Genomic DNA, 27,448 nt, shown 5'->3' on the forward strand with positions numbered 1-27,448 from the left:
CGTGGCCAGGAACTGAACCTGTCCCCACGCATGGCAGCCGTGGGGGAGCAGGGAAAGTCCTTTGGGAACCATCTGGAGATGTTGGTGCAGGTCTGGGGCAAGAGTCTGGCACGGCTGGAGGAGCAGCAGCGCCCAGGGAGGGGACAGGAGGTGGCACAGAGGACAGCCAGGGCCCAGCTCCGGGGGAAATCCTCCCCAGGATGGTGACCAGGACAACGGGACACGAAGGGCAGCTCTGGCCCAGCAGGGATGGAGATCCCGGCTCAGGGTAGTGCCAGGTGCTGGGTGGGACACACGAGTGGTGTCACTGCTGTGCTGAACCTGCTGCACCCAGCCCATCCTGTGCTCCCTGGGGCTGAGAGAGGGTCTGCAAATCCCCGTGCCAGGGGCTTCCTGGAAACAGGTGAGGGAAACAAACTGGAATGGGCAATTCTGGCCCTCGGGGGCTGGAAAAACGATGCCGAAATGGGGCCAAATGTGGAATTAAAGCCAAATACGTTCTATTTTAAACACCCCAAAAATACTGAACTTCCTGTGACAGTGAGGGAGAGGTTTCAGAGCCTGGTGGGAGGTGAAGGATGCTGCTGTCGGATGTGGGGGTGGGTTTTGGGTGTCCCATCTCAAAACAGGCTACGGGCACCAGGTGCGTTCGGACGCGAGGTGGAGCTGCTACAGCAACATCTGCTGCGGTTCCCCGAGCACCTCGGGAAGGAAAAGGCCATCCTGGCGCTCAAAGGCTGGGAAACCGAGGCACGGCACCGCCTCACGAACCGCTCTCGCTCATTCCCGAGCCAGACAATCCCCACCGCTGTCCCCACTCCAGCCCGGCCCCCTCCCGTTCCCAGGCTGTTTTTATGGAGCGAAATTGCGTCAGCGGTGCCGTGGATGGAGGCAGATTCTCCCCAGACCCCGCCGCGCTCCCGCGGCCGTGTGCCGGGGCTCGGGGCGGTGCGCAGGACACGAGGTGGCACTGTGTGACAGAGCACGGGCCGATCCCCAGGAATTCGGGGAGCGTTCCCTACCCGGGAAGCAGGGGATGTGCGAGCTCCCCTTCCAGCCTGAGCTCCTGGGGCTGCAAACTCTGTCGGTGCAACCTGCGCTGCTAAAATGAGTAATGGTCGCTAAAATTTCACCTGGCGGAGGCAGAGAGCAGAGACAGAGCTTGTCCAGGGCTTGGGGCAGCTTTTTTTGGGAAGACCCACCTCCAAGAGAGAGTCCAGAAAGGTTCCTTGGGGATCACACCCTGGGGAGGGCAGTGCCGTGGGTGCCGCCACGCACAGATCAGAGAGGAACCTGTCCCACCAAAAACGCGAGGGCAGAGACCTTGTGTGGAGCATCCAGGGGCTCCTGAGGACAGGGCCTCTTTCACTGACGAGATTCTGGGCTGGAAGGACCTGGAGAGGTTGGTTGGGCTATTTCTACACCAAACCAGGATTCTCTCTCTCTCAGCTGCTGCAGTCTGCCCTCCTCCTCTGTCCTTCCATGGACGGAGCCCTCGAGGGGTCCCAGCGTGTCCCGAGCTCCCTGTGGGACCACTCAGCCCCCTGAGCCCCCTGTGCTGCTCTCTCCCCACCTCTGGGGATGTTCCCCATGTGCTGGGCCATGGGCCAGGCTCAGGGTGCTGTGCTGGGTCAGGGCAAGAGGCCGTGGGTGGGAGGGACCCAGAGACCCCTTGCCACATCCTCAGGACCCACCCAAGGCTTTGCAGGCTACAGCTGATCCTCCTGGAGATCTTCCAGGTCCTGCCCCTCATTCCATCCTCTGTCTGGATGATATCTGAGATGCCTTGGGCCTTGCAGGACATCCCTGCAGACGTGACTCCTTCTTGCTCCACAGAGGCCCTTATTCACCCAGCCCTTTCCATTTTCTCTCCTTCCCTCTCTCTCTCTCTTTTCTTTTTTCTTTTTTTTTTTTTTTTTCCTTTTTATTATTTTTTTTTCCCCCCATGGACATTAAAAATCAGAAGGCATATTTAGAGAGCAGACAGCTTTGGGCGGGTGTTGCCGGCTAAAAGATCTCTTCCTTCCCCAGAAACAACTCATTTGTCTGCTTGGCCACCTCCTCCCACCCCAGGAACGGCCGCGCTTGGGTGCACGGAGCTCTTCCTGGCGGGATGAAAGTCGGCAGATAAAATATTAGCATCAGGTCGCAGCATCCCTTCCTCCGTGGCCAAACTCGCATTACGACGATGAGGAGCTGAGCCGCGATGCCTGGCCGGTGATGCAAGGCTCGATTTTTCCAGCACGCTTTTCCCTCGGGCTCCAGGCTCTCCCGCTGGTGCAGCTCTGGGTGGTTGGGCTGTGGAGCTCCGCCGGCCTCCAGCCGCTCAGGATCCGGCCCTGGCAGCTGTGCACTTGCAGTCACAGTTGGAGCAGGGCGTTCTTGGTGGTAAGATTCCAGCGTGGCTCTTCGTGGATTTTTTTTTTTTTTTTTGGGGGGGGTGGAGCGTTTTCCCCAGCCTCCCCCAAGGCCCCCCGGATTTTGGGGTCACGTCACCGAGGGGACAAACCTGGGCAGGGGGCGAGGAGGGGCCCTGGTGGGGTGACAATGCACCACAGGGCCCCGGAGGGTGCAGAGAGGGGTGCTGGGGCAGCACCCCCCACTCCACATCCCCTCACCCTGCACCAAGAACTCCCTGATCCAAGCGCTGACCCTCCTGGAGGAGAACACCCCAATAACAGCCTGTGCTGGGCTTGGGGCCCTTCTATGACCCCGAAAGAGCCCCCACCCCTGAGTGCAGCAGCGCCAGCGCAGCAGTAAACACTGCTGGCAGGATGAGTCCCGCGGGTCCCCACCTGGGGGACAGCCCTGGCCCTGGGGCACCGCGGCTCTTCCACCTCCTCCCCAGCCCCAGGAGCAGCGGCTGAGCACCGCCAGCATCCCGGGGGGGGTCGGAGCCCCCCAGGGAGCGGGGCTTAGGGGAAGGGTCGGCGTGGTTGGTACCCCGAGCCCCGGCAGCCGCTGCGGGAAAGGGGCATCTCACACGCAGGAGCAGAAACAGGGCGGGGAGATGCTCGGGGAGGGTGGTGGGAGGGAAGGGGGGTCAGGTCTGAGTGCAGCCTCCCAGCTCCCCACCGGCCGCGGGGTCGGTCTCTCCTGACCTCTCGGTGAGCGAGGAATTGCGAGCCAGGGAGGGATGGGATCTGCGGGAGCCTCTGCCAAGAGCTGGCTCCAGATCCGCAGGCAGCTCTGGGCTGCATTTCCCCTCCGGCGCGAAGAGGAGCTGGGGTGTCCGGGGTTCACTCCTCGCTGACACCGACCCCCCGAGACCCTCACCGGCACGTCGGGCCCCGCGGGGAGGTGAGCCGGTGCCGGGGGCTGCGGGGGAGCCGGGGGTAGGCGGAGGGTTGGGCCGGGGGTGGAGGGGATGAAGGGATGGATGGAGGGATGGGAAGGATGGAGGGAGGGATGGATGCGGGGATGAGGGGGGGGCGCCGGGGCGGGCTGCGGGGCTGGGCGCTGGGGCGGGGGGTCCCCGGGCCCCCGGGCGGGGCGGCGCCGGTTCCCGTAACCCCACCGCTCGCTCCCAGCCCTATAAAGGCACGGCCGAGCCCCGCAGCCGCTCTCGCCGCCTCCCTCTCGCCGAGCCCCGCGGGGAGGCACCGCCGGGGCGCAACAGGCCCCCCCGGGCCGGCCACGCGTGAACCGGGACCCCCGGGAAGGGAGGCGGAGAGGGCGCATCCATCCCCCCCTCTTCTCTCCGCCGGGAACCGGGGAAGGCCCCCCGGCCGCCGCCTCCTCCCAGCCCGGCCCGGTGGGGGGGACGGAGGGAGCGCGGAGCCGGAGCGGGAGGGCGGGCGGCGGGGCCCCCCCCGCGCCCGGCGCATGCAGGTACCGGCAGGGGGGGACACACCGCCGGCCGGTGCTCAGCATCCCCAGTCCCTTCCCAGCATCCTTCCCGGCCGGGCCCGCATCCCCCCCCGCCTGCCGCACCCCCCCTCGCCCGCTCCCGGCCCCTCCATCCCGCACTTGTTGCTGCCCGGCAGGGCTGGGCTGGCTCCCGCTTTGGGGCGGTTTTATTTGGGGGGGGGGTGGCTTTGGAGGGGGTGGAGGTCGCGGCCTCCCCTGCTGTCCCCCGGCAGCCGGCGGTGTCCGGCGCGGCTCCAGCTTGCTCCCCCCCGAGGCCGGAGCCAAGCCTGAGCGCCCCCCCCTCCCCTTATTTTCCCCTCCCCAGTCCCATCTCCGTCCTCCTCTCCCACCCTCGCCGAAGCCCGGCTCCTCGCCCGGAGGAAGGGTGCGCGCTGTGGGCATCTCCCATCCACCAAAATCTATGATCAGCTCGGTGTGTGTCTCCTCCTACCGTGGACGCAAGTCTGGGAACAAACCACCCTCCAAAACATGCCTGAAGGAAGAGATGGGCAAAGGGGAAGAGTCGGACAAGATCACCATCAACGTGGGCGGCACCCGGCATGAGACCTACAAGAGCACGCTGCGGACTCTGCCGGGCACGCGCCTGGCCTGGCTGGCCGACCCCGACGCCCAGAGCAACTTTGACTTTGACGGTAAAAGCAACGAGTTCTTCTTCGACCGCCACCCGGGGATCTTCTCCTACGTGCTCAACTACTACCGCACCGGGAAGCTGCACTGCCCCGCGGACATCTGCGGGCCGCTCTTCGAGGAGGAGCTGACCTACTGGGGCATCGACGAGACCGACGTGGAGCCGTGCTGCTGGATGACCTACCGCCAGCACCGCGACGCCGAGGAGGCCCTGGACATCTTCGAGAGTCCCGAGCCGGGCGGAGGGGCTGCTGGAGAGGAGCCTGAAGAGGAAGGGGGTAGGGAGATGGCCCTTCAGCGCCTGGGCATGGATGACAGGCCCCCCGGGGCGGCGGGGGCTGCCGGAGGGGGCGGCTGCTGCCGGAACTGGCAGCCCAAGATGTGGGCGCTCTTTGAGGATCCCTACTCGTCCAAAGCGGCCAGGGTAAGCTCCCGAGACGCGCCGGCGGGGACCGGGATGGGGCCGTGCCGGGGTTGGGTCTTCACCTCCCCATCCTCGAGGGCAAGACCGACTTTCCTGGTGGGTTACATGAGGTTCCCCCATAGCTGTGCCCCGCCTCCTGTGGGGCACGTGAGCCACGTCCCACCCTACAGGACACCGCTTCCATTGTCCCCCAGTCCCCTCCCAACACAGCGCAGCTGGGAGAGCCGGGCTGAAACTGGGGGCAAGCACAATCCCTGCCCCCCCTCGCCCTCAGGTGCTCCCTGGGCACCTCCTGGGCACACGGAGATGAGGGATTGTCCTTGGCAGGGCTGGCTCCTGGCAGAGTTTCAGGATGCTCTAGGATAGCTTGTTTGGGTTCCTCTGGCCTGGCTGCACGATGCCAAAAGCCACATTTAACAGCGCAGGTGTGGGGTGGACGTCAGGCTCCTGCAGCGAACGGGGTCCTCATGCTTGTCCCCAAGCAGCTCATGCTCCCCACGTGTAGGAACCCCAGCCCCAAAGGACAACCCGTGCACCCCGTGCCCGCTGTCCCCCCCGGGGCCATCCCCACAGCCCACGGAGCCCATCAGGCACCGCTGCGACCCCAGGCACGGTCCTGCTGCCCCCTCACCACATGCGACCCCGTGTGTGTGCACACGTGAGCTCATCCGTGCACCAGAGGCCCTGCCACCCTCCCTGGGCACGCGGGCGGTCCCTGCCCACGGGCACCGACGTGTCCCCCAAAACCAGGCACATCTGGGGCTCCCAGCCCAGCGTTACCCCGAGCACGTGCCTCCTCTCCCAGCTGCTCGTAGATCACCCCCAAAGCGCTGCCCACCGACCCCCCGAGAGCCACCCAGCCCCTGGCACGCCCGGCTCATAAACCTGCCGCACACACGCAGGCAGGCAGCTGGGATCGAGATGAATTCTGGATGCATTCAGAGGTGTAAAAAAGCCCCTTCAATGGTAAGAAATTCTGCAGGCATTTCACACCCACGAGCGGCGCGCGGGGCAGGGGTCAGTTTGGCAGCGAGGTGTTTTTGCAGCAAATGTTAGAGCAACGCACACACACGCACACACAGAGAATGCTCGGGCAGCGAGAGCTGGACCCATTTTCAAAGGGTGCCCCCTCCTCCTTTGCCCGTCTCTGAGCGCTCTTCACCTTGGAGAGATGCTCTGAGCGGTGTAAAGCTCCAAATAAAAAATTAAACAAAATTAAAAATAAACCCGAGCGCAATAATTCAGCTCATGTTTTTCCCCCTGGTGTCATTTGGTTCTGCTTTTCCTGTGTGCTGAGCTGCTCCTGGAGAGGCTTTAGCAGGAGGAACGTGTTGGAGGGAGCAGAGATGGTTGGGATTGAGGCCCGACTGCGGCTGGAGCGGGACCAGTTTGTGCTGGGATCCCCCTGCTTCCCCCTCGCTGCTCTAGATAAATGTTCAGCTCAGCAGTGCCATGGGAACGATCAACTTCCACAGGCAACAGGAAAAAACGCCGGTATAGTTTTGCCATAGCTTATGAGAACTGCTGTGCTACGGGGGGAAACTGAGGCACGGAGCAATGCAACCAGCCCAAGTGAGTGCACCCAGCTCCTGGCTGGAGTCACCGTCCGGCACTGGGCTGCTGCAGGATTCCTGAGCGTCTCTGTGGGTACAACATTCCCGGTGCTGCCCTGGGTTTGTGGTGGTCGGGATTTCTTTAATACCCCACTTTGGGGTTTCTCCCCCTCTCTTGCCAGAGCCAAAGGGGTGCTGGGCAGTGTGCTGGAGCCAGACCTTGGGAAGCAGCACTCCCAGGCTGTCCATGAAAACTCTGTGTGGCAGCCGTGGCTAAGAGTCTCAAGAGCTGAATTTCTCTGGTCCTCGCTCCTCCTCTCCACGGAGCAGCCCCTCGGGCCCTGACTCCTTGTTATTTCCATCTTTCCCTTCCTCCAGCACTTCTCCTCCTGAGCTGGCGACCGTGCGAGCACGTGGTGAGGAGTCTCCCCCATGTTTCAGCCTCTTTTCCGGGCACCATCGATGGCCATGGGGTCCCTGGCTCCTCAGTCCAGTCTCCTCAGGGAATATTTGCTCCCTGGTGCAGCTGCTCTCCCAGCTGGAGCTTCACACTTTTCCTCCCCGTGGGAAACTGCCCTGGCTGTGATTTTCCCTCTACATCCAAGCTCTTCTTATGTGCTGCTCCTCATTGCTTTTTCCCTTTGCTGCCCAACTTGGAGAGTCCTGATCTCACTTTTACGGGGACTTCCAGGCTAGTGGGACCCTGTAGGGTCAGGGATTTTTTGGGATCACCCATCTCAAGCTGTTGAGTGCAGGCCAAGGTTGCGTAGGACATCAACGGGTTCTGGAGGACTTGTTTGGTGGGAGTTCTGGTGTGTGTTGGCAGTACCAGGTTTATACACAGGTTTTATTTTATTTCAAAGACTTCTTCAGAAAAGAACTTGAGTTTGGAGCAGAGACTGAAGCTGAGGTGAGACATCTTGGGTCAGACACAGAACTGGAGCGGCACTCTGGGGGGGACACGATGGTTGGCACCCGCTGTGAACCCAGCTCTTCTATTTTTAAAGGCTAATTTTGCTCCTTGGGCTAAATCAGGTCTCACCTCACACCCAGCAGCAGGGCTGCTCCATTACTCAAGTGTTTGCATGGTCTCACTCCCTTCCTGGGTGAATTTTTTTCTTTCTACTTTGCTTTAAGTCTCAATTTTTACTCTTCATGTTTTCCCAAGATTCCCCATACAGGGAAGCTCAGGAATGTGACTCAGCCCTCAGCTGAAAAGCGGATTATTTTGGCTGTGCCACCACTGTGTAGAGACACTTGTCTGCTTAAACTGGCCTTGCTTTAGGATCTCAGTTTTGTTGGATTTATTTCCCAAACTGCACACGACCGCTCAGCCTTCAGAGCCGAATCCCCACGCGTGGCCCAACGGGCTCTGGCTGAGGCGTGAGGAGCACCTGGTTCCATCCCCGAGCAGGTGTCTCTCCCTGGGGCAGGACGATCATCCTCCAGAGGTTTCTCCATCACTGAGTGCCTGATTTAAACTTCACACCAAACTCCTGCAGGGCTGGCGCTCCCTGTGACGGACCCACACGTGTCTGCCCTCGGGGACGCCCCTCGGGGACGCTCCTGGCAGCCTCGGGGCTGCCGGCACGGCCGGACTCGGGGCCGGGTGTTTCTCCAGCGTGACTCAGGCTGTCTCTGCTGCTGATTCACTCCAGCCGAGGATCCGGGCTGTCGCCGGGAGCGGGCTCACGGTGCGGCTCTGCCAGGGGCAGCCGCTTGGGTGGTTTGACAGCAAAAGGTCACATCCTGCTTGGTGCAGGTGCAGCACAGGGGCTGCAGCAGGACCCGCTCCCGGGGAGATCAAACCACCCTGCTTTTGTGCTGGAGGAAGGTAGAACGAGAGTTTTTCTGCTCTGAAGATTTATTCTTTTGGCGAGGGGAGGGAGGTGGCTCTTGGAAACAGAAACTCCGGGGAGTGGGCTCGCCATGGGTAAGGGAGGGAGCTGGGCAGGATTGACGGGAGCACAACGAGGTGGCGTTTTGGGACACAGCCTGTGACTTCCAGGGCCTGCTGCCGGCCCCTCCTCACTCACAGGCAAGGAGAAGGGAGGAGGAGGAGGTGCCCTGCTTGGGCAGAGTGGAGAAATGGGAACATCTGGGTGTCACCAGGTCCAGGCATCCGCAGGGGCTGAGCTCTGCCTGCTCCTCTCCTCATCCTGGTCCTGCCCTCCCAGACCTTCTGTGGGCACCGGCCCCACCAGTGATCCTTGGGGGGTGAGAGGATGTCTCTGACACATCCACACCCCAAAGCTCACGGCTGTGAACAGTGTGAACCTGGCGTCTGGGGCGGTTTGTGATGAATGCGGGGGAAAGCTCTTTGAATTTGTCCTGGCAGAATTCCCTTTTCATGTCTGCTCCCATTGGGAGATTGCTCCAGTCCCAGACTGTCCCGGTTCCCCCTCACCCCCACCACTGCCGTTCCTGGCACCTCTCCAGGCGCAGCTGGAGCCCAGCACACCTTCTCCTGTACGGGCTGGAGCACCTGGAGGAGGGTCCTGGACTGATGGCCCCAGGGACAGAGGTTTGCTGTCAGCTCATGGGAGAGGTCCAGGGATCCCTCCTCATCCTCCAGCCTCGGTCTTGGGGCGGTGCGTGGCAGCACTGGAGTGCTTTGACCTCCTCCAGACAGAAGAGGCTGCCCCACCTCAGCTCACGGCCCGTGTGATTTTACTTTCACAGGTGGTCGCTTTCGCCTCGCTTTTCTTCATCCTGGTCTCCATCACGACCTTCTGCCTGGAGACACACGAGGCCTTCAACATCGACGTCAACGTGACGGAGACCCTGGTGGTCGGCAACACCACGACGGTGCTGCTGACACACAAAGTGGAGACGGAGCCCATCCTCACCTACATCGAAGGGGTCTGCGTGCTGTGGTTCACCCTCGAGTTCCTGGTCCGCATCATCTGCTGCCCAGACAAGCTTCTCTTCATTAAAAACCTGCTCAACATCATTGACTTCGTGGCCATCCTGCCCTTCTACCTGGAGGTGGGTCTCAGCGGCCTGTCCTCCAAGGCCGCCCGGGACGTGCTGGGCTTCCTGCGCGTGGTGCGCTTCGTCCGCATCCTGCGCATCTTCAAGCTGACGCGGCACTTTGTGGGTCTCCGGGTGCTGGGCCACACGCTCCGGGCCAGCACCAACGAATTCCTGCTCCTCATCATCTTCCTCGCCTTGGGGGTCTTGATTTTCGCCACCATGATCTACTACGCCGAGCGGATCGGAGCCAAGACGTCCGACCCCACCGGCAGCGACCACACTCACTTTAAGAACATCCCCATCGGGTTCTGGTGGGCCGTGGTCACGATGACGACGCTGGGCTATGGTGACATGTACCCCAAGACCTGGTCGGGGATGGTGGTGGGCGCCCTGTGCGCCCTGGCCGGGGTGCTGACCATCGCCATGCCCGTGCCCGTCATCGTCAATAACTTTGGGATGTACTATTCATTGGCCATGGCCAAGCAGAAGCTGCCAAAGAAGAAGAAAAAGCATATACCCCGTCCGGCCCCGCTGGACTCCCCCACCTACGGCAAATCCGAGGAAAACTCCCCCCGGAACAGCACCCAGAGCGACACCTGCCCGCTGGCAGTAGAGGAGGGGGCGACCGAGAGGAAACGGTCAGGTGAGACCCCAAAGGTGGGGCCGAGGGAGGGGGAGCCCTCAAGGCAGCGCGTTTGCTCCCCTGTGTGCCCGAGTCCCTGGGGATGGTGCAGGATGTGGCCCCCAGCTCGGGGTTGGTGAGGAAAGGGCTGAACCCTCGGGTGTGAGGGCCGTGCTGGTGGAACAGGGTGCTGCAGATCAAATCCCCCACCCAGGCAGGGGGGAGAGGCCACCTCCTGTCCTACCAAAGGTCATCTCCCGCCTTCCCAAAGGCCATCTTCTGCCTTCCCAAATGTCATCTCCTGCCTTCCCAAAGGTCATCTCCTGCCTTCCCAAAGGCCATCTCCTGCTTTCCCAAAGGCCATCTCCTGCTTTCCCAAAGGCCATCTCCTGCTTTCCCAAAGGCCACCTCCTGCCTTCCCAAAGGCCACCTCCTGCTTTCCCAAAGGCCATCTCCTTCCGTCCTGATGGCACAGACCAAGTCACCTTGGTGGCTTTCGAGGTGTCCCTGCTGAACCCACCTCTCCCTCACAGTGACAGAGGTAAGGCCACTCGCCCTACTCCCATGTTGGCCTGGTCATGCCCTTGGCACGGATTTTTCCTTCGCTTCCTCCCACCATGAATTAGGTTAACGTTCACTAAGAATGATAAATCCATGGACATTCCCTGGGGCCTGACCCCACCTCCTCATTCATCTGCTGGTAGAATCCCTGCGCTGCTGCTCCAAGTCCTGAGCAAAACCAGCCTCTGCATATTTCTTTATTTCACCTCACGCACTCAGCTGAAGTTTGGGATCAGGAGTCTTTCCTTGGGATGAGGAGAAGGCACAGCCCCAGCCCTGGGCAGCTGTGGGGACCATCCCTTGGGCTAACTTTGGGGGTCTGTGTGAGCCCTGCCCCACCCTCGGCTCTGCCCCCTCTGTCTTGGTTTGCTGCCAGTGGCACCTCCGGGGTGTCTGGAACAGGAGGCACCACGGTGGGGTTGTGTCCTGCACCAGCACTGAGGCGACTGCACATCTGGCCACGTGTGTTTAACAGGGATGGGCCTTGCCCTGCTGGGGAAACGGGGAGCTCTGGGTGCCCCAAACAGCTCCTTTCCTTTATGAATCTCCTTTTTCCACAAGCCTGCGAATCCCATCTGCCCCAGGAGCCCTGGCAGCAGGGAGCAGCGAGAGCCAGGAGCTCAGGCCAGGCCCTCACGTGGCAGAGCATCCTCTCAGCCGGTGAACCAGGGAGCCAGGGACATAAATTAGCACTTCCCACTACCCGGAGCAGCCCGTTCCTCAGCAGTGTGAATTTTGGAGAGCTAATTCCCTCCAATTAGGTGGGTGGATCTCAAAAACCTGGGGTGTTCCATCGCAGGCTTTGGCTTCATGCAGGTTTTATAACCCTCAGCAGGACTAGAGCTGCTTGGAATTATATCTGTCCTTGTCCTGCTCTAAATGAGCGTGTCCAGGCTGGGATCAGCACCGGAGCTGGTGGGTGTTGCTCTGGGCCACCTGCAGCCTGCTCTCCTTCTCCCTCACACGATCTGACCAACCCCTCCAAGCCGCCCTGAGCACTTTCTCCTGCAGGTCTGTCAGCTGCTGACGGGTCTCTGCCACCTCCTTGCAGACTCCAAGCAGAACGGTGAGGCCAACGTGGTGCTGTCGGACGAGGAGCAGCCGCTGTCCCCGACGGACGAGGAGAAGCGGCCGATGCGGCGCTCCAGCACCCGGGACAGGGACAAGAACAAGAAATCCTCCACGTGCTTCCTGCTGGCCACGGGGGACTTCTCCTGTGCAGCGGACGGAGGCATCCAGAAAGGTACGGCCGGAGGTGTGAGCAGGACCTGGGAGGGGAGGGAGAGGTGGAGGCTGAGTTTTGTTGAGCCGATCCAAGACAGAGGTTCCATCTCCATCCACCTGCCTGGCTGTTCTCTGCTCCCCAAATCCTCCTGCCTCTCCATCTGCTTCACCTCTGCCTAACACATCTTTCCGTGCTGGCTCCACGTTTTGTTTTCTCCTTCCCGGTTGTCCCCATTTGGGGTCCGTGACCCCGTGCTGGTTGCACTGCCCACCCCGGGGACAGAGTGCTCCAGGCTCTGCCCCCCAGCCCTTCTCCCCGGGTTTCAGCCACTCATCTCTGGATGGTGTGAGTGGGACATCTCTCCTGGGGACGCGGTGAGGTTGTGACTGAAGGCGACCAAAAGCTTTTCAGTAGGGGAAAAAATCCAGAGGCTTTTCCCTTCCTCTCTGCTCCGGTGGCTTTCAGTGGGTTCGAGCGTGGGGAGACGTGTCAAGAGCTGCCGTGCCAGCAGCTCCAGGCTGCCAGAAAGGCTCCTCTGGGTTTGGAACGGGAGCTGTGCTAAGTGTTGAGGTTTTCCTTGGGAAGCTGAGGGGGAGATGAGTCAGGAAAACACAAAAGCCTTCTTCCCATGACAAAACAAAATCTTCAATCTGGTCCCAGACTTCTCTGCTCCCCTGCCCGTCTCCCAGCACTCCAGCCCCAGAGAGGGTAAATCCAGCGCTCCAAAATCCAGCTGCACCCTCGAGTGCTGGGACAAGCCTTAGGGCAGAGCTCGGTTTTCCAGTTGTGCGGTGTTTTGTGTGTCCAGGGTGGTGTGGGGTGTTGTAGCTGCAGAGCTGACCTACTTCTACCTCCCTGGTACCGAGAACGGTGCCCGGGAGCTGGGCCCAGGAGGGAGAAGGGACAATGTGCTGATCATGCTGGAGGGATGATGTCCTGCATCTCCCCAAGGCCCCTTGGTGCTTTGGAGAGCCTCAAGGGTTTGTTACTCCTGGAGCTGTTTGGGATGGCTCAGAATGGACAAGGAGGTGCTTGGTGCAACCACATTTATCAGTGGCAGAAGTGAATTGGTTGTTTCCTCCTGGGAAATCAAGGATTCCCTTTGGCATTGCTGCTCAGCCTCAGAAAGGGGAGAAAGAGGAAAAGTTTTGCTCGTCCTTGGGGTACCATCAAATATCTGCTCGAAACATCTGATGTTTCTTCCCTGGAAGTGCCTTTTCCTGTGAAGTTGGTCTCTTTTCTTAATGCCTGTTAATGTGAAGAGGGGAGAGAGGTTTAGTCCCGCTCCAGACTGGAATGCTGAACTGGAAGGGAGGGAGAAGAAGGATGAAAGCCAGGGCTGATCCTCCTCCTTAGAAAATGCTGAAGTCAGGCTTCAGCTGAAGCATTTGAATCTGGCCCCACTGAAGCCAGGAGAAGTGGAGCAGCTCTAAGAGCTGAGGATCCAGAGCTGCTTTCACTCACTCCCAAATCCCATCACTGGATTGCCAAAGACCAGGAGATTTCTCTTCTTGCGTGGTGGCAGCAGCAGCTCTTTGAGAGGGCACTGTGGTGACGGTTCTTGGGGTGTTCTGGTGTCCTCCCTGCAACTTCCAGAGCGCCTTTTACACTTTAACATAGAAGGTGTGCACGGGTCACTCATCCCCATGTGGCTGGAATGGTGTTGCACCTGGAGAAAGCCTCCAGAGGGGCTCCAGAGATGCTTGGGACCTTTTGGGAGGAGGGAACCTCAGTACCCGTGTCCTGCTCGGGCTGTGGGACAGAGGGCTGGGAGGCTGTGCTGGGAGGTCAGGGCTGGCCTAGGGAAATGCTCCAGTATGGTCAGAGGTGACCAGAGGTGACCAGAGGTGACCAGGGGTGACCAGGGGTGACCAGAGGTGACCAGAGGTGACCAGAGGTGACCAGGGGTAACCAGAGGTGACCAGAGGTGACCAGGGGTGACCAGAGGTGACCAGGGGGCCAAGCAGCCTCCAGCCAAAAGCCGCTGGGAACTGCAGAGGTGCCTCTTCCCTTGGTCTTTGATTTATCTCCTGCTGAGGCTGTTTGTTCTGGTACTGGGATATTGGCAGCTCTGCAAATTGAGATGAGCTTGGTTCCGAGCCCGACTCACTGGTGGCCATCTGTCAGGTCCCGGGACAGGTCCTGGTGTCTGTACAAGCTGTGGAGATCAGGAGAGGGAGCTGGTTTGGGAATGAGCGGCAGATCTCAGCATCCACTGTGGTTTAACCCCGACTCCAGGGGTTGGTCTTGCTGGGGCAGCTCAGAGGGAAGAGCTGCTCCTGCCCTTGGAGCTGAGCCCGGAGCAGATGGAGCTGGATTGCTGTGGGTTCCTGTGTGGAATGTGTTTCTTGTTCCCGTGGCTGCTTCCAGTGGTATTGCTTTGCTCCCTGGCTGCCGGGGATGGCTTCAGAGCCTTCATCTCCCCTCAGCGCTGGGGTCCTGTTCCCAAAAATTTGACCTGCTGGGCGCAGACACCTCGGCACAGGGCTGCCTTGGCACAAAAGCCCTGTCCTCTGCTTGGATGGAGGGATATGGGCGCAGGACGAGCCCAGCCAGTGAGACTGGTTAGGATGGAGCCACAGAATCGCTTGGGTTGGAAAAGAACTCTGCGAGTCCAACCTTCCCCCAGCACTGGGCCACCAACCCTTGTCCCCCTGTGCCACACCTGCGTGTCCCCTGAAAACCCCTCCTCCTTTATCAGCACGTTTACGTGGCACAGCAGCAGGTTTTGGCTCTATGGAGCATCGCGCAGCCGATTTCCACTCTGTTCCCTGCTGTCGGTGCAGGGCCATGACCCGAGGTGCGGGATGGGATCAAGCTGGGAACGCTCACGGGAGCATCCCTGGGATGTGCCTGGCTGGGGGAGCCGAGGCCCAGCCCAGGTTTGCACGGGGACACGACCCCACACCAGCTGCGGGCCAGGCCCGTGTCACCAACAACGGGACGTTCCTGGGCTTTGCTGCCTCCCTGCTTCACCCCGTCCCATCTGCCCCCCGCTCCCAGCCTGTGCGAGCGCCCAGAGCCGAGCTCCTGCGGGGAGCAGGCGGTGCCACGGCGCGGGGGAGCCCCGGGGTCACACAGTGCTCTTTTATCGGCAGCAAGCCCGTCCCTAAAGCGATCCCAGCGACCATGGGCAGCCCCGGGGTGAGTTAGTGGGACAGCAGCTCTGTTTATCAGCTGTGGCAATTAGCAGAGCGCAGCGCCCTTGTGCCTTGTGGCTTCACTCTGTGGCGGCAGCCGGCCCTGGGAGTGGTGGGAAACCACGGCAGCCTCGAGGGACGGAGTCTTGAGCTCCTTCCCAGGAGCTCCTGCAAGCGTGGCCTGGGATAAACCGATGGGGAGAATGAAGAGCTGGGCTTGGGGCAGGTCTGCCCTGGTGTCCCATTGCAGAGGGGGAAATCAAACACCTTTATGAAGCTCTGTCCCAGAACGCGATGCTTGAGACCTAATCAGAGCGAGCAGTGCGACTTTAACCCTGTTTGTGCCCGTTTGCACCTTCTCTCCCCGGCGCTGGGAGTGATCGTCCCCACGCACCCCAGCAGCAGGGCCCTGCGCTGCTGGCAGCTCCCAGCAAACCCCGATCCCGTGACGTTTCCTGCCAAACTGCTGCTGTTTGGGGGATTCTTGGGGATCCAGGGTTGCCCCAAGCTTTCAGGGACCGCTTGGATCTCAGCACGGTTCCTTCCCACGCGCAGCTCGGCGCGGCACGGAAACGTGAGCTCTTCAAAGAGCCTGGGCACACCCGGGGAAAAGAGCAAGGGGAAGGAGGGATGAGCCCAGCGCAGATTTTTGGGGGTGTCGTGGGGAGCAGGGGGGGTCTTTGCATCAGCTGCTGTGGGTGGGAAACTCCCAGCTCCCCCCAGCTCAGAGCTGTGCTCGCTTCCCTCCCGGCTCGCTGCGTGGATCCGTGCCAAGAAGTAAATAAGGAAATTGCTCTTCTCCTCAGGCCTGCTTCTGTTCCTGCTTCCACTGTGGGGACGGGGAAAGCTTTGCTGGAGCCAGCAACAGGTTTGGGCAGGTGTCCCTCTGTCCCCTGGACCTGCCTCTGCTTCACAGCCTGGGGAGCTGCGTCTCCTGGGGGGCTGAGACCTGGGGAGGGGTTGAAGAATCCCTGCTGGATACCGGGGCTCGGGAAAAAACCATCCAAAGGGGGCAACGCCCAGATTTGCAGAGGTGGTGCTCCTTTCCCAGGGGGTGTTCCTGTCTCAGCACCCCCTTGAGGGGGTGTGTGAGGGCGATGCTGTGGCTGCTCTGGTGCGAGCCTTGATCCCTGATCAAGCCCAGAGCGGCAAAGCAGGGCCCAAAGATGTGCCAGGAACTCCTGGGCCGGGACACAGGGCGGGATTCCAAGCCTGGCACTGCCCAAGGGGCCATCCATCACTTTGTTTTTCTGCTGTCAGGAGCTGCCTCCCTCCGCTCCACCCCCCACACACGCTGCTTCCATGGTCTGGCTTTCCCTGGAACTCGCTGGTGCCTTGGGAGGGCTCAGGCTTGGCTGGGTTTGCTCACCTGGGTGCTTTCAGGGAAGATCCAAGCGCAGGGGCATTGGGCTCATCAGGCTGGGAGCATCATTAATTTTCCATATTTTGGCATCAGATCCAGGGAACAGACTCATCCTTAACAGCGGTGCTCTGCGGACCCAAAAATCCAATTTCCAGTGCAAAGACTTTGTGTCTTTCCAGCAAGAAAAGTGGCTTTTGACCCGTGAGGGTATTTCTTCCAGCTGTTGCTTTTTGCAATAAAAGCTGGAGAAATTCCTGGCTCTTTGGGGGAGTGTGAAGGGTCCCCGTGCTTAAAGAAATAGAAATATCTGCTCTTTAATGTGATTTCTGATGGAAAATCATGAGTGCGTCTACCTGCTCCTTTCCATGCAGGGAGGTGTCAGCAGCAGCTTGCTGCTACAGGGGTGTAAAAACCAGAGCTGGGGGAATCACTCCTTCCAAATCCCATATTTGTTTGAGTTCTGCCGCTTTTCCCCGTCTGCTTCAGCCCACAAAATCCCCAGACTCATTCCTCATTCAGAGCAATTTGGGAAACAAAACCCGACACCCTAGCAGAGCAATTTGATCTCCTCATTGATGACTCTCGAGTCCTGGATTTGGCCGGCGCTGCTCCGCGAAGGGAGTGGGAAGGTCTGGAGCATCCACGGGAGCCTGGCTGTCCTCAGAAAGCCCTTCCTGAATTATTATTTTTCTCTTTAGGGGGTGTCTCGGGGTGTGGGGCTCGGCCCGGCGCTCTCAGCTTCCCGAGCCTTGGGCAGGAGGCTGCTCGGCTCTAACCTGTCTGTTTTCTTCACCGAGGCTATGGAAAATCCCGGAGCCTGAGCAGCATAGATGGTGTGGCAGGATCCGCGGTGGGCCTGGCTCCGCTGGCGTCCCGCTGCAGCTCCCCCTGCTCCCTGCAGCGCCCCTGCTCCCCCGTCCCCTCCATCCTCTAGAAGGACCTCGCTGTGCCCCCTCCGTGTGTCCCTCCCGTCCCCACCACGCCGCCGGTGCCCAGCTGGGACATCTCCACCCTCCCCAGCTGCCCCTGCCCTGCCCTGCCTGCAGGACCCGTAACGTCGCCGCCGACCTCGCCTCGTGTCCATGTCCGCCGACAGCCCCCGGAGTAGGTGTTGGGGGTACTTTTCCCCTCCTTGAAGCCTCATTCATCCTCAATAAACCCTGCAATTCCCTCTGGTGTCGAGCCCTCCCTCCCGTGGGCCGTTCGCGTTGGGCTAAAGGGTGGCGGAAACGCAAGGAGGACAAGTTGACTCATAAAATTATATCTCATTGTGCTGGAAATGGCTGAATTCATATATTTTTAGGTTTTATTTTGGGGTTTTTTTGTTGGTTTTTTTTTTTTTTTTTTTTTTTTTTTAAAAACCAGCCTCAAGTTTCTGGAGGCAACAGATGAATAAACCTCTATTCCCTGCCCAGCAGTGGTCCCCCTCTGGTTTTGTGCCTTTTTCTGCCTAAATCCTACTGGTTCTTTCTCAGATTTTGTCTGCTTCTACTTCCAGCCTCAGGGACGGGCCTGAGGGCCTTGGAAACCAGCCTTGGGATGCCGTGGAGGCTGGAGGGGCTGGCAGAGGGTGCAGGGAGCACACAGAGGCTGGGACGATAGCCATGGATGCTCCCATGAAGAGCTGGGCAGCGGTGGGAAGAGGAACAAAGGTCCCTGGGAAGGCTGGTGTTGACAGAGGGGCAGAGGGGGATTTGAGGCAGAATGATGCCTGAATAGATGGGAGGTGAATCCTTGTTTGGGAAGGGTGTGAGGTGGTGGGGCAGAGCGTTCCCATGGGGTGGGAGCTGGGTTTGACCCAGGCTCTCCCCATCCCCGGGAGGATGAGGCTGGAGAGTCAGACTCCCTGTTGCACTGCTGGTTCTTGCTCACGTGTATTGGTTTTTGAGATGATCTTGGATGATCTCAGGTGTCTTCCCAAAGGAGAACAAACCCTTCAGTCCTTGGCCTCGGGCTCATTTCAGTTCTGTGCAGCTCAGCCTCCCTGGTGGCGTTTGGATCTTGGCTGCTTTGGGGTGTCCAGCCCCGGTCTCGAATCCTCCTCAGTGCTCCCTTGGCCTCTTTCCTCACTCTCAGCAAGTCAGGGCTGGAGCCCGGGGACTTTTCTTAGATTTGTGTGTGTTTAAAAAGCAAAGAGCCCCAGGAGCTTTTCTGGGGTCAGGCTCTTCCCCTCCGTCGTGGCCAGACTGGAGCTGGTGTTCGGGGAATGGTGAGGAGGAGGATGCCTGTGGGGCAAGGCTGGTCACAGGTTGGAGATGATGACCTTGGAGGTCTTCTCCAACTTAAAGGATTCTATGATTCCATGGGCCCTGCACCTGGAAGAAGCTGGGATGGATTTTGGCAGATCCCACAGCCAGGACCCTCCTGCTCCACCCCAGGTTTCCTGTGTCTCTGTTTCCCTTGGTGTGAAGAAAGAGTTGCCAGGAGGAGCAGTCAGCACATCCAAACCAGCCCCCTCTGAGTTTATTCTTCCTTCCTCCCTTTCTCCCTTCCTCCCTCCACTGTCCCAGCTGCGCAAGAGCCAAAGGGAAGCAGAAAAGAGCTCTGGGCAGAGCTCTGTAGGTCTATGTGCCACTTGCCTGTGGCACTGTGGAGGTGCCCGGAGGATCTTCCCCAAGCTGTGTGCAGAGGATTCCACACCAGCCCAGGCCGGGGTGCTCAGTGCCCGGTCAGTTTGACGACTGGGTGTGGCTCTGGGCGTTTCCCTTGGAGGAAGGAGGCAAGGCATGGAACGTTCCAAGGCATGGAACCTTGGAGCTGCCCCCAGCTGTGGTATCCCAGAGAGGGGAACCTTGGAGCTGCCAGCAGGGTGATGTCACAGAGGGGAACGTTGGAGCTGCCAGCACGGTGATGTCCCAGAGAGGGGAACCTTGGAGCTGCCAGCACGGTGATGTCCCAGAGAGGGGAAGGGTGGGGCTGTGCCACTCCTTGCCCAGCCCCAAGAGCTCTGGCAGCACCTGGAGGAGACACCAAGGCTGAGCTGGGAGGGAGGCAGCAGGATGATGGAGTGCAGGCCCCTGCCCTGCACAGACAGGCCAGGAGTGGCAGGCTGGGCATCCTCGGGAGCGGTGTGCAAAGGCTCCTGTAGCTGCAGCCACCTCGGAGCTGCGAGCATTGCAGCGACGGCCGAGGTGTCGGGCAAGGGCCCGGCCGTGGCTTGGGGCTGGGCTGGTGGCCCAGGGAGCAAATGAACTTGCAGCTTGTGGGCCAGAGGCTGGAAGAGCAGGGGCAGTGGTGGCTGGGAGAGCCTGTTGGCAAGGGCAATGTCTGGACTCTGCTTGGAGGCAAAGTGAGTTGGGATGTGGGGGTGGACTTGTTCCCTGGGAGGGTGGTGGGGCCCTGGGCCAGAGTGGGCGGAAAAGCTGCGGCTGGCCTGGAATGGCTGGAAGTGTGCACGGGCTGGTTGCAGGGGCCTTGGTGGCCTGAAGACATGGCCTGGTGTGGTGTGGCAGTGGAGGTGGATGACAGGAGCTGAGCACGGCTTAGACCTGGTGCTGGAGCCAGAATTTTTGTGGATTTGTGAAGAAATTGGGATGGGCTGCACCACCCTCTGCTCAGGATGTGCCATACTGGGCTGTGGTGCTGGTCCATCCCTCACCTGAGTTTGTGTGCTGGGTGCAGCTGCATTCCTTGGATTTCTGTCGTGGATGGGGTAACAGGGAAGGTTCATGAATCACCCAAAATTCCATGAGCTGGGCAAAGGGGCGGGTGCATCAGCACCATGCAGGTGCTTCTCTGGCTCACCCCTCCCTCTGGAAGCAGGAGGAGCTGGAAGATCCCCGGCCCCCGCTGGAGGGAAGGTCACCCTCCATGGCTCCAGTGGTCTCTGGATCATAAATGATTTATCCAAGGTCGTGCGCTGACTTTGGGGATGAGCCAGGTATAAAACCCTGCCTCTTGCAGAAGAATCAGATCAAGGTGCTCAACCTTTGGGGTTTGAGTCTCTGGGAGGCAGAGCATTAAACCCAGAGCAGCCACAGATCCCAGGACATCCCACCCTTGCCTTTCCCCCCTCGGGCTCCCAGAGCAGCTCACCCCGAAGCCAGAGCGGTTTCTTAGGGTGGAAAACCTTTGGTGGACCCTCCAAAATCTCATCCCCACCAGAGCAAGGAGGGTTGGGCATGAGCTGCCACGGAGCCGGCAGGATGCAATTTTTAGCTGGGGCGTTATGCAACCCGGGAGAAGGGATGAGTAATGTGCAAAAAGCTCCTCTGAAACAACCGAGCCCCAAAAGGGAGGTGGAGGGATTTCAGTGGGAGGCACCGAACTGCTGAAAAACCCATCGCATCTTCTCCCTCTTCCTCCCCGCCTCCTTCTGAACAGGATTTGGGGGATGCAGCAGGGAGAAAACAGCTTGTTGTTATTTTTAGGTGGGGTCTGGGTTGGTTTTTGGGCGCGAGTTAGCAAGGGTTAATCCCCGGGTAAGATTAGAAGAGGAGCTGTGGTGGATCAGAGCAGACCTCTAAATATCTCTGGAGCCCAGGTTTTTATCTCAAACACTGGCCAAAATTGGCTGCCTGAAGAATAGGATAAGAATAGAGCACGAATATACGATACTTCCCCTGAATATCCTCGCAGGGCTTATCTGTGTTTAGGGGTCTGGTGGGAGCTCACGTTCCAGCCCAGGAAAAAGGCACCGAGAGAAAGCCAAATTATATTTATTCCCGAGAAACTGCATAAATCCACAGGGGTCCAACTGCCCCTGCCCAAGCCCTAAAATGACATTAAAAAAATAATAAAATAACACCAAGGTGTGTGCAGTGACCATCGGGGCATGGCAGCAGGGAATGGAGCCATTCCCTGAGGATGGGGTCAGCAGGGAATGGAGCCGTTCCCTGGGGATGGGGTCAGCAGGGAATGGAGCTGTTCCCTGGGGATGGCAGCAGGGAATGGAGCCGTTCCCTGGGGATGGGGTCAGCAGGGAATGGAGCTGTTCCCTGGGGATGGGGTCAGCAGGGAATGGAGCTGTTCCCTGGGGATGGCAGCAGGGAATGGAGCCGTTCCCTGGGGATGGGGTCAGCAGGGAATGGAGCCGTTCCCTGGAGATGGCAGCAGGGAATGGAGCTGTTCCCTGGGGATGGGGTCAGCAGGGAATGGAGCCGTTCCCTGGGGATGGGGTCAGCAGGGAATGGAGCTGTTCCTGAGGATGGGGTCAGCAGGGAATGGAGCTGTTCCCTGGGGATGGGGTCAGCAGGGAATGGAGCTGTTCCCTGGGGATGGGGTCAGCAGGGAATGGAGCTGTTCCCTGGGGATGGGGTCAGCAGGGAATGGAGCTGTTCCCTGGGGATGGGGTCAGCAGGGAATGGAGCCGTTCCCTGGAGATGGCAGCAGGGAATGGAGCTGTTCCTGAGGATGGGGTCAGCAGGGAATGGAGCCGTTCCCTGGAGATGCGGTCAGCAGGGAATGGAGCCGTTCCCTGGGGATGGGGTCAGCAGGGAATGGAGATGTTCCCTGGAGATGGGGTCAGCAGGGAATGGAGCTGTTCCCTGGGGATGGGGTCAGCAGGGAATGGAGCTGTTCCCTGGGGATGGGGTCAGCAGGGAATGGAGCTGTTCCCTGGGGATGGGGTCAGCAGGGAATGGAGCTGTTCCCTGGGGATGGGGTCAGCAGGGAATGGAGCCGTTCCCTGGGGATGGGGTCAGCAGGGAATAAAGGGGTTCCCTGGGGATGGGGTCAGCAGGGAATGGAGCTGTTCCCTGGGGATGGGGTCAGCAGGGAATGGAGATGTTCCCTGGAGATGGGGTCAGCAGGGAATGGAGCTGTTCCCTGGGGATGGGGTCAGCAGGGAATGGAGCTGTTCCCTGGGGATGGGGTCAGCAGGGAATGGAGCCGTTCCCTGAGGATGGGGTCAGCAGGGAATGGAGCCGTTCCCTGGGGATGGGGTCAGCAGGGAATGGAGATGTTCCCTGGGGATGGGGTCAGCAGGGAATGGAGCTGTTCCTGAGGATGGGGTCAGCAGGGAATGGAGCCGTTCCCTGGAGATGCGGTCAGCAGGGAATGGAGCTGTTCCCTGGAGATGGGGTCAGCAGGGAATGGAGATGTTCCCTGGGGATGGGGTCAGCAGGGAATGGAGCTGTTCCCTGGGGATGGGGTCAGCAGGGAATGGAGCTGTTCCCTGGGGATGGGGGGCTGTGCTGGTCTCGTTCCTGGCAGGGGATGGCATTGAGCACAGGGATGAGCACTGGGTGTGTGCAGGAACGTGTCCCTCGGCTGTGGACAGCTCGGCAGGGTGGCAGCACGCAGAGTTTCAGTGCCCCCTGTCCCTCTCCCCGCCGTGGGTGATTCCCTGTGATGCTCAGCAGGGAATGGGACCAGAGGCCATGGGGTCATGGAATGGTTTGGGTGGGAAGGGCCATGAGCAGGGACAGCCTCTGCTGGACCAGGTTGCTCCAAGCTCTGTCCAGCCTGGCCTGGAATTCTCCAGAAGTGCTCAGTGACACCGGGCTGGAGTCATCAAATTCCTCTGCCTGTGTCTGCCCACTTTGGGACATGGACCAGCACCTTGGGACAAGGATTGAACCCCTGTGCCCGCCCACCCCCGTGCAAGGAGCCAAACCAGAGCAGCCTTTGGATCAGGAGATTTGGGAGCAGCTCCCTGCTCCAGCATCGGCTCCTTCCTTCTCTTTTCCTCCTGCAAAACTCGGAGTCCAGCACTGCGCGGAGGCTGCACCACGATCCCGGGTTGCTTGCAAAGTATTAATTTTTATTGTTGCAACAACTGCTCTGTTTCTCGGGAGATGCCTGAGAGAGCTGAGAAAATAGAAAGGCCTGTCAGGCAGCCGGGCGGGAGGTGAAGATGTCAAGAGAGTAATTGCTCTACCCAGAAGGAGCCTGTTCCTGGCTTCCCCAGCACTGCCAGGAAGAATCCTCGCTGCTTATTTGATGACAATAAAGAAAAACAGAAAATAAATAGCAACCCCATGGCTTGCCCGTGCTGACGAGGAACAGGGAGAGCAGAGGCAGATGCAAAATAGGATGCAGTGGAGCTTATAAATAGGAGCCTCCCAGCTCCCAGTCTGTTACTTCCTTACCTCCGCCCGGGCAACCGATCCTTACGGTTTTACCCACGGAAAAGGTAAATGGAGGCGCAGAGAGGATTCTGTGAACTCCTGGGAAGAGGGTCACGCTTCCTCCTGTGTGGGCCAGGCAGGGAACGTGTCCTGGCGGCTGTGAAAAACTGATCACAGAGTCAGGGAAGAGTTTGGGGGGCAAAGGACATTAAATTCCATCCCAAACCAGCCCTTGCCATGGCAGGGACACATTCCACTGCCCCAGGCTGCTCCAAGCCCCAGTGTCCAACCTGGCCTTGGAAACTGTCAGGGATGGGGCAGCCACAGCTGCTCTGGGCACCTGTGCCAGGGCCTGGCACCCTCACAGGGAGAATTCCTTCCCAGTCTCCCACCCAGCCCTGCCCTCTGGCCATGGAAGCCATTCCCTGTGTCCTGTCCCTCCATCCCTTGTCCCCAGTCCCTCTGCAGCTCTCCTGGAGCCCCTTGGGGCCCTGCCAGGGGCTCTGAGCTCTCCCTGGAGCTTCTCCTCTCCAGGTGAGCTCCCCCAGCTCTCCCAGCCTGGCTCCAGAGCAGAGGGGCTGCACACCCTCCGGATGTTGGAGCCCAGGCTGGAGCAGCTCTGCAGCTGGGGTCTCACCCGGGTGGGGCAGGATCCCCCCTTCCCTGCTGCCCACACCGGGGATCACCTGGGGCAGGTCCGGGTGCAGCACACATGGCTGGGGAATGTTGAGCTGCTCATCCCCCAGCACCCCCAAATCCTCCTCAGGCTGCTCCGCCACTGTCTGGACGTACCCAAGCACTGTGCTGGCACAGCTGGAGCTGGAGCAGCAACGCCTGAGGCTGTGTGAGGAGATGCTCGTGGCGCTGGGTGATCTCCCCACGCGGGGAGATTCGGGGGCGATGGCTCTGGGAGCAGCACAGCAAACCTCGGGGGTGTCTGCAGCTGGTACTTGGTGCCAGGCTGTGCCAAGGCTCCTGCCTAGCCCAGGGCAGCACCCATGGGAGGCGGGTGGCAGATCTGCACCCCAAAGCAGGCCTGAGGAACGGGCTGCACATCACCGAGGGGTCGTGAGAGCGAGAGCGGGACAGAGCTGGTGCCGATAAGCCAACGCAGGAGGGCTGTTTTCTCATGGTGCCTTTGTCTGAGGGACAAAAAAAAAAAAAAAAAAAAAATCCGGGCTGTTGTTATTTATTTTTAGTGGCGCTAATTTTTTTTTTTTTTCCCAGGCTGGGAAGCTGCTTTCCAAGGCAGGTCCCTGGAGGCCGCGGGCAGCAGGTCTCGAGCTAACACACAAAATGGCTTTGAACGGGGAGGAGGAGATGGGAGTTAAAAGCCAAGTCGTGCCCTTGGTAAATCAATCGACCTGATGGGGAATGTTTCTAGCAGGACACGAGCCCTGCCAAGAGCTTTTAGCTGCTTGCAGGAGTGACTGAGGCGAGAGCTGGGATATTTTTCAGCAGCTGCTGCGTGCGTGGGCACTGCTGGTCCCCGGATTGCTGCAGGGGGAAGTTGTTGGGTCCCCAAACCTCTTTGGAGGTGGGGAGCTCTCCTGCCAGCTCAGGGAGGAGAGCTCCTTTAACCCCCGGGGGTTTTATGGGATGTGAGGTTTGAAAAGCCTCCATGCCTGGGCATTGCTCACCCGAGCTGCGTGGCAATGCTCGGTGGAGAACGAGACCTTTATTTTGTGGGAAAAGGAGGAGGTTTTGGAGCTGTGTTGGGTCTGCAGGGGAGGCAGCCGGGTCAAATCCATCAGCAGGAGGTGGGGGTGAGGTTTAAAGCAAAATTCCACGGCTCATGGGGCGGATCAGGCGCTGTGTCCCTGCCTGACAGCCCCAGGTTCCTCGCCTGGAAACTGGGCCCTGGCACATGGGGAGAGGCGGCGGGGTGACTCAGAGCTCCAATCAATGATAATTAATTCAACGATAACAAATGAGAGGGAGAGAGGGAGAGGAAAAAACACCGAGGATTAATGCAGCAGCCTCGGCTTTGGGACACCTGGCTTGGGGTTGGCTTGGGAAGTTTGGGAGGACGGGGTTGAGAGGAATGTGGTTAGGGTGATGTTTTACCCCTGCTTTTCATTTATACCCTCGAAATCACCCCGATTCCATGTGTGCTTTCTCTTGGAGAATCATTTCCCAAGTCTCCATCTCTGCCACCATTCCGAGGCATTTTAAAACCATTTTTTCCCAGGCTTACAGATGCACCAGCAGCATGTTATCCATCTGGAAAAGGCCACTTCACTTCGTGGTTACTCTGCTTTCTGCATCCTGCTAGGTCGGGGTCCCCTGGAAGCTCAGTGTCCCTCTCCCTCTCCTATTTCTCCCCGCCCAGCTCATGGAAACAAATATCTAATGCCGTGTTTAATGTTTGTGTCTTTAATTGCAGATTCCTGCCAGGACACCCTCGCTTCCAGTTACCCCCAGGGTGAGGTGGTCACCTTCTCCTGAGCCGCCGCTGGATGCAGGCAGCGCCCTGGCGCGGGATGCCCTCCCCAAGGGCCGCCTCCTCCCAGGGACAGGGATGTGTATCCCGAGGGATGCTCTCCCCGGGGCCAAGGGATGCTCTTCCCGAGGGAGATGCTCTCCCCAGGGCTGAGGGATGCCCTCCCCAAAGCCCAGCGATGCTCCCCCCAAGGCTGGGACACGCATTCCTCCAGGGATGCTCCCCCAAGGCCGAGGGGTGCTCTTCCCAAGGAGCTTTCTGTCCCCAGAGCTCCAGCTCCATCCCCGGGGGGCGGTTTGGCAGCTGGGTCCCCCCGAGAGGTGCCGCAGAGCAGCGGGGCCGGGAGGGAGGCTGGGGACAGCCCCATTCCCCTTCCTGGTGCCAGCCCCGCTGCCCCAGCGCCCCCGGGCTGCCCCCTCCCCTCGCCCACGCTTCTGGCCGCACCTCGCCCTCCACCTCCGGAGATCCAGCTGCTCACCAGGACACCCCGCCCGTGCTCGGACCCCTCCATCGTCACGCTGGGAACCCTTCTCCCGGGTGCCAAAGGCTCCTCCCCAGGTGCCACCATCGCCCCCTCCCACGGGCGCTGCTCCCACGGGCACGGGGGGGACGAGCGGGGCGGCCGGGGCGCGGGGCCGGGGATGGGGAGCAATAGGAGACCGAGGTGTGGGGGTCCCGGCTGGCCTGGAGGGGTCAGGGTCCTCCTCACGCTGCTCCGTATCTCTGTGACCAAGGCAATACCCGCCGTGTCTCCGTGTGTCCTGTTCGCATGCCTGTCCAACGCGTAGAGTTCCAATAAAGACACCCACGAGCCGGGTCAGCTCCCGGACCCCGCCGCCTCCCCGTGTCCTCCCTGCCCCCTGCGTGCCCAGGCAGCGCAAGGAGATCTTCCTGAGGGCTTGGGAAACGGAAAACAGCAGGGAAAGTCTAAGAAGGATCCCAGTGCTCTGCGCACCGCGGTGGGATGTAGATTACCGAGGGTGCCGAGCAACAAAATTATTTCCTGTTTGAAAGCGGCGCAGAAATCAAATCCCCTTTATTATCTCAAAGCACTCCACCGAAACCCCTGCAAATCCAGAGTTCCTCGGGTGAGCTAACCACGTCCTGCTGGGCTGGAGGTGCAGATGCATTGCTTGTCCTCACGCCTTCAGAAAGCCTTCCAAAGCGCGCGCACAGGGACGTGATTTTGCCGTCTGAGGAGGTTTTTGGGTGGCCAGGTTCTTCAGCAAGTAACAGCCAGCACTAGCTGAAAACCAACTCCATTTCTAGAACCTCGGGCTCCTGTTTCCTCAGGACTTTCAGAAATGCCCACACAACTACTGTGATATTTCCACAGTCTTTAAGGAAAATGAAAAGCCTCTTTACCCCCTTCCACCACACCAGGTGAGCCCTTGTGGGAACAGCAAACTCGCGTCCTTCTTCTCCTGAAAGAGTCCATCGATGGCAGGAACATCGCACGTGAACCTCAGTCCACTTCACGGGATCCCTTGAGCCAAGGCCCACAGAGCCCTGTCCCCACCCCGCGTGTCCCTGGCAGCGGGAGCGGGGATCTTGGCCGTGGCATCGCCTGGGTGTTGCCTGGATCACCTTGAGGGAGGGGATCCTTGCTCCCTGCTCTGCTCTCATGGGATCCC

General features: G+C 59.9%; 1 protein-coding gene across 4 annotated transcripts; it reads left to right on the plus strand.

The window, feature by feature from the left end:
• The first annotated feature begins 2,096 nt into the window (after positions 1-2,096).
• Positions 2,097-26,635, plus strand: KCNC4 (potassium voltage-gated channel subfamily C member 4). 4 transcript variants are annotated; one of them, XM_040085794.2, is made up of 6 exons: positions 2,097-2,388; positions 4,175-4,921; positions 9,157-10,093; positions 11,685-11,876; positions 24,599-24,721; positions 25,758-26,635. In XM_040085794.2, the coding sequence occupies exons 1-5, from the start codon at positions 2,221-2,223 to the stop codon at positions 24,700-24,702; spliced, it is 2,148 nt and encodes a 715-aa protein (XP_039941728.1). In that variant the 5' UTR covers positions 2,097-2,220; the 3' UTR covers positions 24,703-24,721; positions 25,758-26,635. The 4 variants fall into 4 exon arrangements, with proteins under 4 accessions (XP_039941728.1, XP_039941729.1, XP_039941727.1 ...); XM_040085795.2 differs by lacking the exon at positions 24,599-24,721 and having other exon boundaries at positions 2,098-2,388; XM_040085793.2 differs by lacking the exons at positions 24,599-24,721; positions 25,758-26,635 and adding an exon at positions 17,159-17,672 and having other exon boundaries at positions 2,098-2,388.
• The last annotated feature ends 813 nt before the right edge of the window (positions 26,636-27,448 follow it).

This window comes from Hirundo rustica, chromosome 24 (genome assembly GCF_015227805.2).
Source record: "Hirundo rustica isolate bHirRus1 chromosome 24, bHirRus1.pri.v3, whole genome shotgun sequence".
Classification (NCBI taxonomy): domain Eukaryota; kingdom Metazoa; phylum Chordata; class Aves; order Passeriformes; family Hirundinidae; genus Hirundo; species Hirundo rustica.